The sequence below is a fragment of the Pristiophorus japonicus genome, chromosome 18, assembly GCF_044704955.1.
Source record: "Pristiophorus japonicus isolate sPriJap1 chromosome 18, sPriJap1.hap1, whole genome shotgun sequence".
Lineage (NCBI taxonomy): Eukaryota > Metazoa > Chordata > Chondrichthyes > Pristiophoridae > Pristiophorus > Pristiophorus japonicus.
Window position 1 is genome coordinate 114,393,534 of NC_091994.1, and position 11,419 is coordinate 114,404,952.

Sequence of the window (11,419 nt, forward strand, 5' to 3'; positions counted from 1 at the left end):
GCGGCAGCCAATGTGCGCACAGCAAGCTCCCACAGTCATAATGACCAGATAATCTGTTTTTAGTGATGTTGATTGAGAGATAAATATTGGTCCCAGGACACCAGGGATAACTCCCCTGCTCTTCTTTGAAATAGTGCCATGGGATCTTTTATGTTTACCTGAGAGGGCAGACAGCCTTGGTCTCATCTGAAAGACAGTGCAGCGCTCCCTCAGTACTGCCCCCTCCAACAGTGCGGCACTCCCTCAGCACTGCCCCTCAGTACTGCATTGGGAGTGTCAGCCTAGATTTTTGTGCTCAAGTCCCTGGAGTGGGACTTGAACCCACATCCTCCCGACTCAGAGACGAGGGTGCTGCTCACTGAGCCACAGCTGACACTGAGTAACAATGAGATACTGCACTTCGACACACTGGGAGCCTTTGTGCCAACCTCTCTACCGTGGCTAAACCTCTTCAAATTCCAACATTCTACGATCCTTAGATGTGACCTAATGAAATAAGATTAACATTCTTTACAACTTTTCAGACACAAAGGATTTTCAATAATCTCTCTGTGTATTTGCAGATCTTTGGGTTGGACTCCATCATGGGCAACGAATCGCTTTGGCCATTGCTACTTGGCTTTATTTTCCTGCCCGCCCTGATCCAGTGCATCACATTACCATTCTGTCCGAAAAGCCCACGCTTCCTCCTCATCAACAGGAACGAGGAAAGCAAGGCCAAGAGCGGTAAGGCTCTGCACTGTACGCACATGGTGCGGATAATCTCTCACCTGCTCAGGGTTAGTTTAATGCTATTTGCCAGAATTATACAACGAGCCCACCTACTTAAACCGCTGCACGAATGAGGATTTATGGATTTTCATTTGCTTATTGGTCACTGGGTGAATTACAAAACACGGCAACATGTTACAGTTGCGACATGAGGAAAAACTGGAATGCACGACCTGAGAGGGTGGTGGAGGCAGACTCAATCGTGGCTTTCAAAAGGGAAATTGGATATGTTCCTGAATGAAAGAAATGTACAGGGCTACGGGGAAAGGGCTGGGAGTGGGACTGGCTGAAGGGCTCTTGCAGAGAGCCGGCACGGGCTCGACGGGCCGAATGGTCTCCTTCTGTGCTGTAACCATTCGATGATTCTAAGATTGTGTGAGGTAAATGAGGTTGGCGAGTACCTCTTGGAATTACCGGTGCCTTTGAGGGTGCCCGGTGTCTCCAGCGACGGTTGGCTCACAAGATCAGACAGCAGAAATGGGACAGAGGGAGGAAGGTTCAGGTAGGATGTGGCACTTGTGATGTGGCTAAAGTCATAGAGATCAGCTAGCTGGAACAAGAGGCTTTGGGGCCACGGGAAAGGCTTGGAGCAGGAAACAGTTTCAATCCCAGAATTGGGAAAACGGATTGGAACATGGGAGTGGCAAAATGGTAGTCCGCACATAGGAAGAAGCAGGGGCTGGGTCTTGAAGGACAGGAGAGGCTGGAGAGATGCGGGTCATGGCCTGCAGGGGGAATCGGTGCATGGAACATCCAGCGTTCTAATGCAAGGGAGTTTAAAGCAGTGGGGCGAGAAAGGAGAGTGTGGTCTAGAGTGAGGCAAGAAGTGGAGGAGGAGGTGAGTGATGGAATGGGGTGGAAACCAATCATTAGAACTAGACAGGCAAATGTAAACTTTTGACCTGCTGATGTAGGATTTGCCTTTATAGATGTTGACCTAAAACACACAACTCAAAAATCAAGATTGAGGAAGTAAGGATAATTTAGACGGGAAATGTGCGGCAGTCCCAGGGCACTCCATACATTAGTAGTTGATATTTAATGATGGATTTGCCCATTACACAATGCTTATTGTTCTCCGAGAGATCCATAGTTGGAGGTCTCCACCATATTGTCCAAAGTCAATGTATTTTATTGAAGAAACCTCTGATGCCATTATCGCCTTCGTGTGGGGTGCAGTGACCCCTAGTTACTGATCCACGCGACAATTGTCTATTCACAGACAGGTTAGGGTTTATCGAGTTCCCTTTTCAAACACAGTTCACAACTCACTGGACACGCCCTTAAAAATAAGACTGTTTCCATTAACAAACCGAGCAACCAAGGTTAATTGAACAGCCAGCTGTGAATGACCAACCTGGAATTGTTCATGGCCGAGGAAGCCAGAGGAGGTCCTGCTCCAGGGAAATGGATAGTTTCTGGGAGAATCCAAAGAAATGATATGGAGCAGAGTAAATGCTTCACACTGAAAGCATCACTAAAGTTGCCTTCTCCTTTGAAGTGTCGAGAATGTGTTCTGTCCCAATAGACATTCACCTTGCTGCTACTTTATTTCCAGATCCTGCAAAGAATCACAGAGTAATACAAGGGATGGTGGCATTTCCACAATGGGTGGACTCCCACTGAGGGGCCATCTAGTGTTGAGTTTACAATGTACAAGTACCGTGCCTATCTATCTGAATGATGGTTATCTCCCTCACACAAAGCTGATGCCCCCAATGCTCGGTCCCTTGTCAGGATGGATTGTATATGGCTCGGTTGGGTTTGTTCTGTGACAGATACACATTAGAAATGTACTGATCAGAATGGAGCATTTTTAGAGCCTCTAGCTGCACCCTCCGTGCACTTGGCAGCACTTCCCCACCAGCAGGTAGTTGAAGTGCAGCCTCTCTGTAATGTAAACACACGTGGGACCAACGTCCCACAAGCAGCAGAGAACACAATTAACTGTTCATTTGCTTTTGATTGACGGACAGATGTTGGCTCAGGCAGCCACAGTCAATGGTGCTCCTCAAATCGTGGCACAGGATTTATAACATCCATCTCTTGGATCGAGCCTTCGCTTAAACTCTCATCTGGAAGAGAACGCCTTGATAACGCAGCAATTCCCAGTTCGCCAGGCTCCTGCCCAGATTCTCTGTCTTTGACTTCCCAAAGTGTCAGGAGTTACTCCCAAGTAGTGCAGACACTGAGCGGTACAGGCCGGGGTAATTCCAAGTCTGATCCTGAGCCTAGGCTGGGCTTGGGCCACAGTGCGACTCTGACAATGAACCTCGGTGTCTGAGAGTTAGGGAGAGCAAGACTCCGCTGGGGTTCCTGCTCCTTGTCACTGACCAACAGCTCCTGCCCAGGAAGGGCGTGTGTGGGTGTCAGCTGAGGATATGATTGGCCGTGTCCAAGAGTCAGCTGACCCTCGCGCTGTAGCTGCGAATCAGGAATGGCCGCGGGAGAGATTGTGGAGTGTGATCGGTGCCTGCGGAGCTCTGGAGCAGATTATCCACTCCGGCATTCCTGGGAAATCGCACGTTCCCAATCCCGGGATTTTCTGTCCATTGTAATCGCCCCCGCGCGTCACGCTGAAAATATTCCATTGAATCGTTGATTCAATAAGCGGAGAAAGTTTGGGGGGGAGAGAGAAAATAATATGCTGACTGCAATTTAATTGAGTTAGTGAATTAATATTTCTTAAAATAACACTCTGGAATATTTTTAGTTCTGAAGAAGCTTCGTGGGACAACGGACGTCAGCAGCGACCTGCAGGAGATGAAAGAGGAGAGCAGGCAGATGATGCGAGAGAAAAAGGTCACCATTCCTGAACTGTTCCGCTCACCGATGTACCGACAGCCCATCACCATCGCCATAGTGTTGCAGCTCTCCCAGCAACTGTCGGGCATCAACGCGGTGAGTGTTCGAGCAAGGGCTCTTTGTGATTATTAGCCCCAGCAAACCTCTTCCTTTCTGGTACTTTAATCCCATCGACCCACCGTCTCACCAAACCCCTCAATTCATTCTCTTTAGAAATTCCACTCATTGGGCTGTAATATGCGGCCCCAGCGGGCGTGTCCGAGACGCAGGCGGGTCTGTTGGGGCTGCGCACGGTCTGGGTTTAGGGATATTCAGCGCACGCACCTAAATCCGGAACTGGCGATCTGTTTAGCTCTGTGGGAGAAGGCCTCGGAGAAGGGTGGATCGAAAGGGGAGAGAGATCGGCAGGGGAGGGAGAGAGACGGGGATTGGAGAGAGAGAGTGAGTGAGGGTGATCGAAGGGAGTGAAAGGGGGATTGGAAGGGGGGAAGAAGAGGTCAGGAACTTGGTGCTGTGGGGGGGGGGGGGGGGTGGTGTGGGGGTAGTAAAGAGCACAGTGGGGATGGCAGAAGGACATGATCCAGTTGTAAAAGGGGAGTTGAGAATGAGAATGTGATCCAGATGCTAAGACTGGATGAAATCCGGAAGTCACGACACTGTCACTATTCACTTCATAAACCTGTTAACAATTTGTGACCCACTCACAATGCCCCATCTGGGGTGCGGGGGGGGAGGGGGGAGTAGGTCAGGAACTTGTTGGGGGGTGGGTGGGGGGTGGGAGAAGGTCTTAACCCGTGAGAGTGAGCGCTATCCTGTCCGGAGTCCGCAGTCAGAATGGCTCGAATTACACTTTGCAAAGTCATTGAGCACTTGGGCTGGACGGTTCTAATTATACATTCCAGAGGAACTGCTGGGTGTGTCTTATCCTCCAAGGGGATCAATCAGAGCTTTAGGTGTTGCAAACTAACGTGTCCCTAAATTTTACAATTGCGTGTGGAGTTTCATTGACTAACAGCACATGTTGGGAATCTGAGCTCTTGGCCGCCCTAAAATGGATGGGAAATCCTGCAGCCCACTGAGCTCCGCACTCAATATTCCCGATATTGCTCCTGGTCTGTGAAACTCCCGTGCGATCGATCCACTGACCTTCGCGCCCGGACTCCCGATCGGCTCTTCCTGGTGGGGAAGGTCACAAAATTCACCTTTTGATTACTTCCTACGATAGACTGAACTTCTGGTCCCTGTATCTTGGCTTTCATGTGACTTGATTCAGTCAGAATTGTGCCTGACTCTTTCTGAAAACATGTCTTTTAGAGATATCATTTATGTTGGTCTTTTCTCAATACCCATTTCATTTTCTCCGCAGATCTTTTACTATTCTACGAACATTTTTCAAAAAGCCGGAGTTGGACAGCCTGTTTATGCCACGATTGGTTCTGGTGTGGTTAACACCGCTTTCACAGTCGTATCGGTAAGTATTGCTTCTCGAAATCCTTTCACTTGAGTTCCCCAACTGTACTGCAGTCAAATTAGGAATTAATCTTTAGCGTGAAGCATCATTCCTCAAAGGTTCAGTTGATGGGTTCACTTCCAGTGTGAAGCTGGGTCATACAGACCGAGATCCCAGGGTTTGATTGGTTGTCTGCACAAAGTGAGCTGATGCAGTATGGCCATTGCAGCTGGCCTCAGTGCCCTGAGTTAGGCGAGATCAGTCAGGATGGCCGATCGTCATTGCTATGTGGCAATCTCTGTCGGGTCGTTCACACATGCCAATTCCGGGCGTGGGCAGAATTGTATCCCACTGTCCCAGCCCTCCAACAACAACCACCGTGGCCCATGCACTGAGATTGGCTCCGGAGCGGGTTGTGAGATGCAGGCCCAGCCCCCGGGGGTACCAATCGAGCTGGAGGCTAACGCAAGTCACAACCTTCAAGAGAGGAGGGGAGAACATTGCTCTGGGCAGGGAGGGGATGATTAGAAAGTTAAATGTATTGCAGTTGCAAGTGTTCTCTTATTTTGGCAGAGGGTGGAAATTAAAATTCTCTGGGGCCAAAATTGGATCGCACTGTGCCTGTTTTGGGGGCGAGAATGGGGACCAGTTTCCCACAGTGCTGTGTCCTGCGCCCGAGTGCCTGAAGTACATCCGATGCCACATCGATGTTCAGGGGCTTCACTGGCCACCGCCTAGAGCAGGCGTTCGGCCCCTTACATGTGTTAATGTGAGCAAATCCGCCAGGACTGAGCAGGGCATGTCCCGACCAGGCCAACACTCAGGGTCTCGGGATCTTCAGCGTCTAAAGCAGCGGGCCTTACAGGGGCGGCCGGAGGCCGAGCCCATAAAGCTGAACTTTACTTCTGAACTTACCGTCCGGTGGCGGGGTGGGGGGAGAGCAGGAGTGTTACTGCGGACCACTGCCGCTGGATGCTGTTCCCTGCCCTTCCCCACCCACTCTTCCCCCGCCCCCGCCTGTTCCCCTCCCCCACCCGCCCCCCCCCCTCCCCGGCTGTTCTCTCCCCCCCCCCATTCTCCCCGCCCCCCCCTCCCCGGCTGTTCTTCCCCCCCCCCCTCCCCGGCTGTTCTCTCCCCCCCCCATTCTCCCCGCCCCCCCCCTCCCCGGCTGTTCTTCCCCCCCCCCCCCACCCGGCCATTCTCTGCCCCCCACCGTTCGTTCTCCCCACCCCCGCCCGTTCTCCACCCTCCCCTGCCCATTCTCCCCCCGCCCATTCTCCCCTCCCCCACCCGCTCCCTCTGTTTTCTCCCCCCCCCCAATGTCCTGCTCAGTCGCCCGGGTGTCCGATTGGCATTTGCCGCTTGCCGGGAGAACATGGTGCCGGGGGCAGAGGCCAGAGTTGGCGGGAGCCCCGGGGCCTCCGGTTTCTGGTGTGCGTTCCCAGCCGGCCCACGGTTCTGCGCGCGGAAGCGGACGGGATGGAGTGTTTGGCCGAGGTTTCCAATGCGATATCTTTGTTTGTGCAGCTGTTTGTGGTGGAGCGGGCTGGACGGCGGACTCTGCACCTGATCGGCCTGGCCGGGATGGCAGGCTGCGCCATCCTGATGACCATCGCACTCGTCCTGCTGGTGAGAGACATGTTCAGCAATTCAGTCCCCAGCACAGCCTCACTACTTGCTCAATAAACTTGCTTCATTTACAGAGCGTGATGTTGGGACAGATAAACATTACAGATGACTTTTGTGCTCAGTGGTCTGGTAGCCCAAACTCACAATATAACAGGGAAGATAGATCAGAAAGTACAGATCAAAATAAGGTCTCATTAAGCCCATCAAACCCTCCCTTCTAAAGGCTATGTAGAACTTTTATCTAATTTTTTAATCTCCTGTTGAAAGTCCATGAATTTCCATGAATAAAGCTGTGAGATTTTTCTGTGCCTGTTTTACTTCAACCTAATGATTAATTGCAGGATACAGCTCCTTGGTCCTGTTACACACAGTGCTCACCTGTGATAAGAAATACTTCCAACATTTTAATACCAAAAAGGAAATTGGATATATACATAAAAAGGATAGATTTTCAGGTCTATAGGGAGAGAGCGGGGAGAGTGGGACTAATCGGCACGGACAGGATGGGCTGAATGGCCTTCTGTGCTGGGAGACTGTCAGTAAATAGTTATTCAGTGAGAAGCACAAATAGATATAAAATGTTCCAATTGAATGTGTGATTGCTCCTTGGTGATCATTGTGAGGGAGCGTACACAGACTCCTTGGCTGCTGGGACGCAGGTTGAACAGTTATATTGTGCATATTTACAGTAGCAGCATTTGGTTGAACAAAGTTGATTCCAGCCCAGATTATTTAACACGACCTGAAGTCATTGTTGCTCACGGCAGCTGTGCATTGGTCTATTCAGCGTGCTGCTCTGATGTTGTGCACCACTCCTGGGACAAGATGTTCACCTGAACGATACCCTGGGGCTAAAAGGGTTAAATCCCGAGGACAGGTCGCACAGACTGGGCTGGAGTTCCCTCGAGTGTAGGAGATTAAGGGGGCGATCTAATCGAGGTCTTTAAGATGATTAAAGGATTCGATGGGGTAGATCGAGAGAGACTGTTTCCTCTGGTGGGGGGCAGTCCAGAACAAGGGGGGACACGTTAAAGTTAGAGCCCGGCCACTCAGGGGTGATGTCAGGAAGCAATTGTTTACACAGAGGGCCGTGGGAATCTGGAACTTTTCCCCCAAAAAGCTGTTGAGGCTGGGGGTCAATTGAAAACTGTGATGGATAGATTTTTGTTGGGTAAGGATATTAAGGGTTACGGAACCAAGGCGGGGAGACGGAGTTAAGATACAGATTAGCCACGATCTAACTCAATGGAGGAATAGACTCGAGGGGTTGATTGGCCTCTTCCTGTTCCTCTGCTCCTCAGAGTGGCTGATTGTCAGTTATACAGCGGCGGGTTTGCAGATATTTGCATGAAATGGAAAGGGTGGCATTGCCAGAGATCAAAGCAAACTGCCGCAACGCAACCAGAACTCAAAGAAATCTAGTGGGCGGTTTCTGTTTTCTCTCCACTGAAGTGTAACTCTGAAAGGGCAGTGATCGGTAGCCGAGGTCTCAGCAGGGGGTGGCAGGAGCTGGGTGTGTGCCGACAGTCCATCACATCGGCAGTTCCCAAGGGTGTGGGGAGGAACTGAGTCAAGGGTTGACCCACTGATGAGCAACATTGGCGCAATGGGCGAATGGCAGCCTCCTGTGCTGTAGTACTCTGTGATTGCACCTAGCAGCAAGAGCCTGAGGGCAGGCCTTCAGCCCATTCACCAGGGAGGACGCACAACATAAGGAGGTCAAAGGGGAAACATTAGGCAGCGAGATTTTGTTGCATTTTATACTTTAGGCATGAGCTGGATGTTTGTAACTATAAAACACTAATATCTTGTTTTTTTCTTGCGCAGGACCAATTACCTTGGATGAGCTACCTGAGTATTATTGCCATTTTTGGGTTTGTGGCCTTCTTTGAGATTGGTCCCGGTCCTATCCCGTGGTTTATTGTTGCCGAACTTTTCAGCCAAGGCCCCAGACCAGCAGCCTTCGCCGTGTCTGGCTTGTCCAACTGGACGGCAAATTTCATCGTCGGCATGGGCTTTCAATACATTGAGGTAGGTGCATTGTCTTGTCTAAGCATGGCCCCAAATTACAGTGGGGTGGGGCGGGAGGGAGCATTAAAGAATGATTATCTGGAGTAGGAAATTATGGAGACCGACCTTTCGATAAAACGGTGAATTTTCATTTTGGAGTCGGCAGGGAAGCTCAGCTGCAGGTCATGCGCGGTGGGGAACTGCGGGCGGCTCCCGTGCATGGTGGGGAATTGTGGGTGGCCCCCGTGCATGGTGGGGAATTGTGGGCGGCCCCCGTGCATGGCGGAGAATTGCGGGCGGCTCCCGTGCATGGTGGGGGATTGTGGGCGGCTCCCGTGCATGGCGGAGAATTGTGGGCGGCCCCCGTGCATGGCGGAGAATTGTGGGTGTTCCCCGTGCATGGCCAGTAACGCATGTGTGAAACGTTGGGCCGTCTATATCGCTTGAACTGGGGCAAGCTCCCAGCAGTGGTGCAACCCATCCAAACTCGGGCTGTGTCTGGGAAAAGAAACAGTGACTCAGAACGGGTGAGTCGGGGTTTGAGGCGATGAATTGAGAACATCACACTGCACCAAAGCATACTGATTAAATGCGATGTTTCGTGTATGGGTCATTTGGAAGTGTTGTGGATTGGGTTCGCTTTCCTGCGCATCTCACAAAGAGGCTCAACCCTAGGGGATGGGGCCTCACCAAGTGTATTTTGGCGCATTGGTCTCGAAAAACCCAATGCGCCCAGTGACAACACCGACCGGGCGCAGTCCCCAGCGCCAACAGCGGGCCCGTCCGCGCTAACGGGATTTGGCTGTCATACAGGTAACCCCATCGACCTGAAGCTGCCGGGAGGCCTGACTGTGTCTGCAATCAGCGGAGCTTGTAAATCATAAATACTGAGCTGCACAACATGGCCAGCTCACTGGGCCAGGAGTTGGGGTGTTTAGTGCCAGGGCGTCCCCGGTGCTCCAGGGAGGCCCCTTTCATTACTGCAGGGTTTGTAGCATGGGCCCTCCCCTTTAATGATGGGAATAGCCCCTCCCCTGGCCCGGCCCAGTGCGTAGCACCCTGCCCCGCTCCCTGCGTCCGCCCCACGGGCGCTCCAGCGAGGAATTGGTGTGCGTTATAGGGGCGATATCCCGAGGTTAGCGAGTGGGGTGGTGCAAACTGTCCCGCCTCCCGGATATGCTCCGCCCCCAAAATGGGGAGCAAAGGAACTTTCCCCTTTAAGCGGTGGTTTTGTGTTGACCCCTGTGGTGGGCACCTGGTGGAGGCGGCAGGGGCTTTATCAGCAAATGGCAGAACTTCTTTGGAATTAAAAGGATTTCTTTCCCTCCCCCTCCTCTCAACAGCAACTCTGTGGTCCGTATGTCTTCATTATCTTCACTGTACTACTGGCCATGTTTTTCATCTTCACCTACTTCAAAGTCCCTGAGACCAAGGGCAGGACATTTGATGAGATCGCCTCTGGTTTCCGGCAGGGCGCTGGGGGCAACTCTCCCGAGAAGTTGACGCCGGAGGAACTGAACAGCCTGGGGGCCGATTCTCAGGTGTAACGGGGAGCAGAGCCGGAGCCAGCGGGACTTGCGAGTGCCCACACTACTGACAAAATATGTAACACACTGGGGTGACTGGCCTGTCAGCGGAGTCCTCTGCATGTGTAGGAACGGGTCTGATTGGTCACCAGTACACCCCTCCACTTGTGCAAAATGTTGTGGTCAGAAAGCAGAACTAACTTTTTTTGAATATCTTACGGTTTTTGACTGACGTAATTATCGATTAATGTTTCAAAGCTTTCCATGTATAGAATTAAATATTTATATGTCGAATATGTTTATAGTGTTTATAGTACAATAAATTATAGAGCTAAAATTAATGTAAATATAATGAGCTATATTCATGATATTATAACGTACAAACGTCATAGAATATGCTCTAGTTTCTGTATCGGTTCGTTGTATATGAACTGTTCCTTTTTGTACAGCACGTATTGTAGAAAGCGACTTCAGGCTCACCAGGTCTGCCCTTAATATATATAAAAGAATGTTTGCCATGAATGGAGAGCAATTCAAATCACCTGGAAATTCCTGCGGGAGATTTAATGGATGAATGCTTGGTGCATTTGTGCAACATTCCTCTGTGTGTTAGTTTAGCACCGCTGTTAACCCACTTAGAATAAGCAGATTATGCTGACATTAAAATATCAGACAGAGGAACTTCATCCGAAAATGTTAAGTACGGGCTCGAGGGGCCCAATGGCCTCCTTCTGTGCTGTAACCGTTCTATAATTCTAATATTGGCCAGCAACAATATCCAGGCCCAGATACCAGCCATTTCCTGCACAATAAATACACTGTTGCCTAGTAGTACATAATTTATTAGTAACTTTTTTAAAAAACACTTGAAATCAATAATGTGTGTGCTGGAAAGTTATATGTTGTGAGAGGGTTGTAGTTATTGACCGATGTGCCAAGCATTGGCCTTGCAGGCAGTTCAATGTGAGTGTCAAGTGAATTGAACAATTCGAGCTCACTGGGACCTTACTGATGTTGGTGTTTACGTTTGTGGGAACTGATTGGGGTTTTGTTCACCCCCCCGACCCCCCCCCCAACCACTAACCCCCGACCCCCCCCCCAACCCCCAACACCCGACCCCCGACACCCAACGCTTTTGACAAGTCAACTGCATAAGTGCTGCAGTTGCCAAAACAAATGATTTTGTGTTTTGCTCCTCAAAGTACTTTCTACAAGGTCCCATTTTCAA

The 11,419-nt window shown here is 50.7% G+C and overlaps 1 protein-coding gene across 2 annotated transcripts in view; it reads left to right on the plus strand.

The window, feature by feature from the left end:
- LOC139228991 (solute carrier family 2, facilitated glucose transporter member 1) overlaps positions 1–10,713 on the plus strand; it is a 36,598-nt gene extending 25,885 nt beyond the window's left edge. Inside the window, exons 5-10 of one of the 2 annotated variants that reach the window (XM_070860647.1) lie at positions 564–726; positions 3,485–3,672; positions 4,943–5,047; positions 6,554–6,655; positions 8,483–8,686; positions 10,009–10,713. In XM_070860647.1, the coding sequence (XP_070716748.1) occupies positions 564–726; positions 3,485–3,672; positions 4,943–5,047; positions 6,554–6,655; positions 8,483–8,686; positions 10,009–10,212 (966 nt within the window). In that variant the 3' untranslated portion in view covers positions 10,213–10,713. The remainder of the gene's footprint in view (positions 1–563; positions 727–3,484; positions 3,673–4,942; positions 5,048–6,553; positions 6,656–8,482; positions 8,687–10,008) is intronic. The other variant, XM_070860648.1, reaches the window with a different exon arrangement.
- The last annotated feature ends 706 nt before the right edge of the window (positions 10,714–11,419 follow it).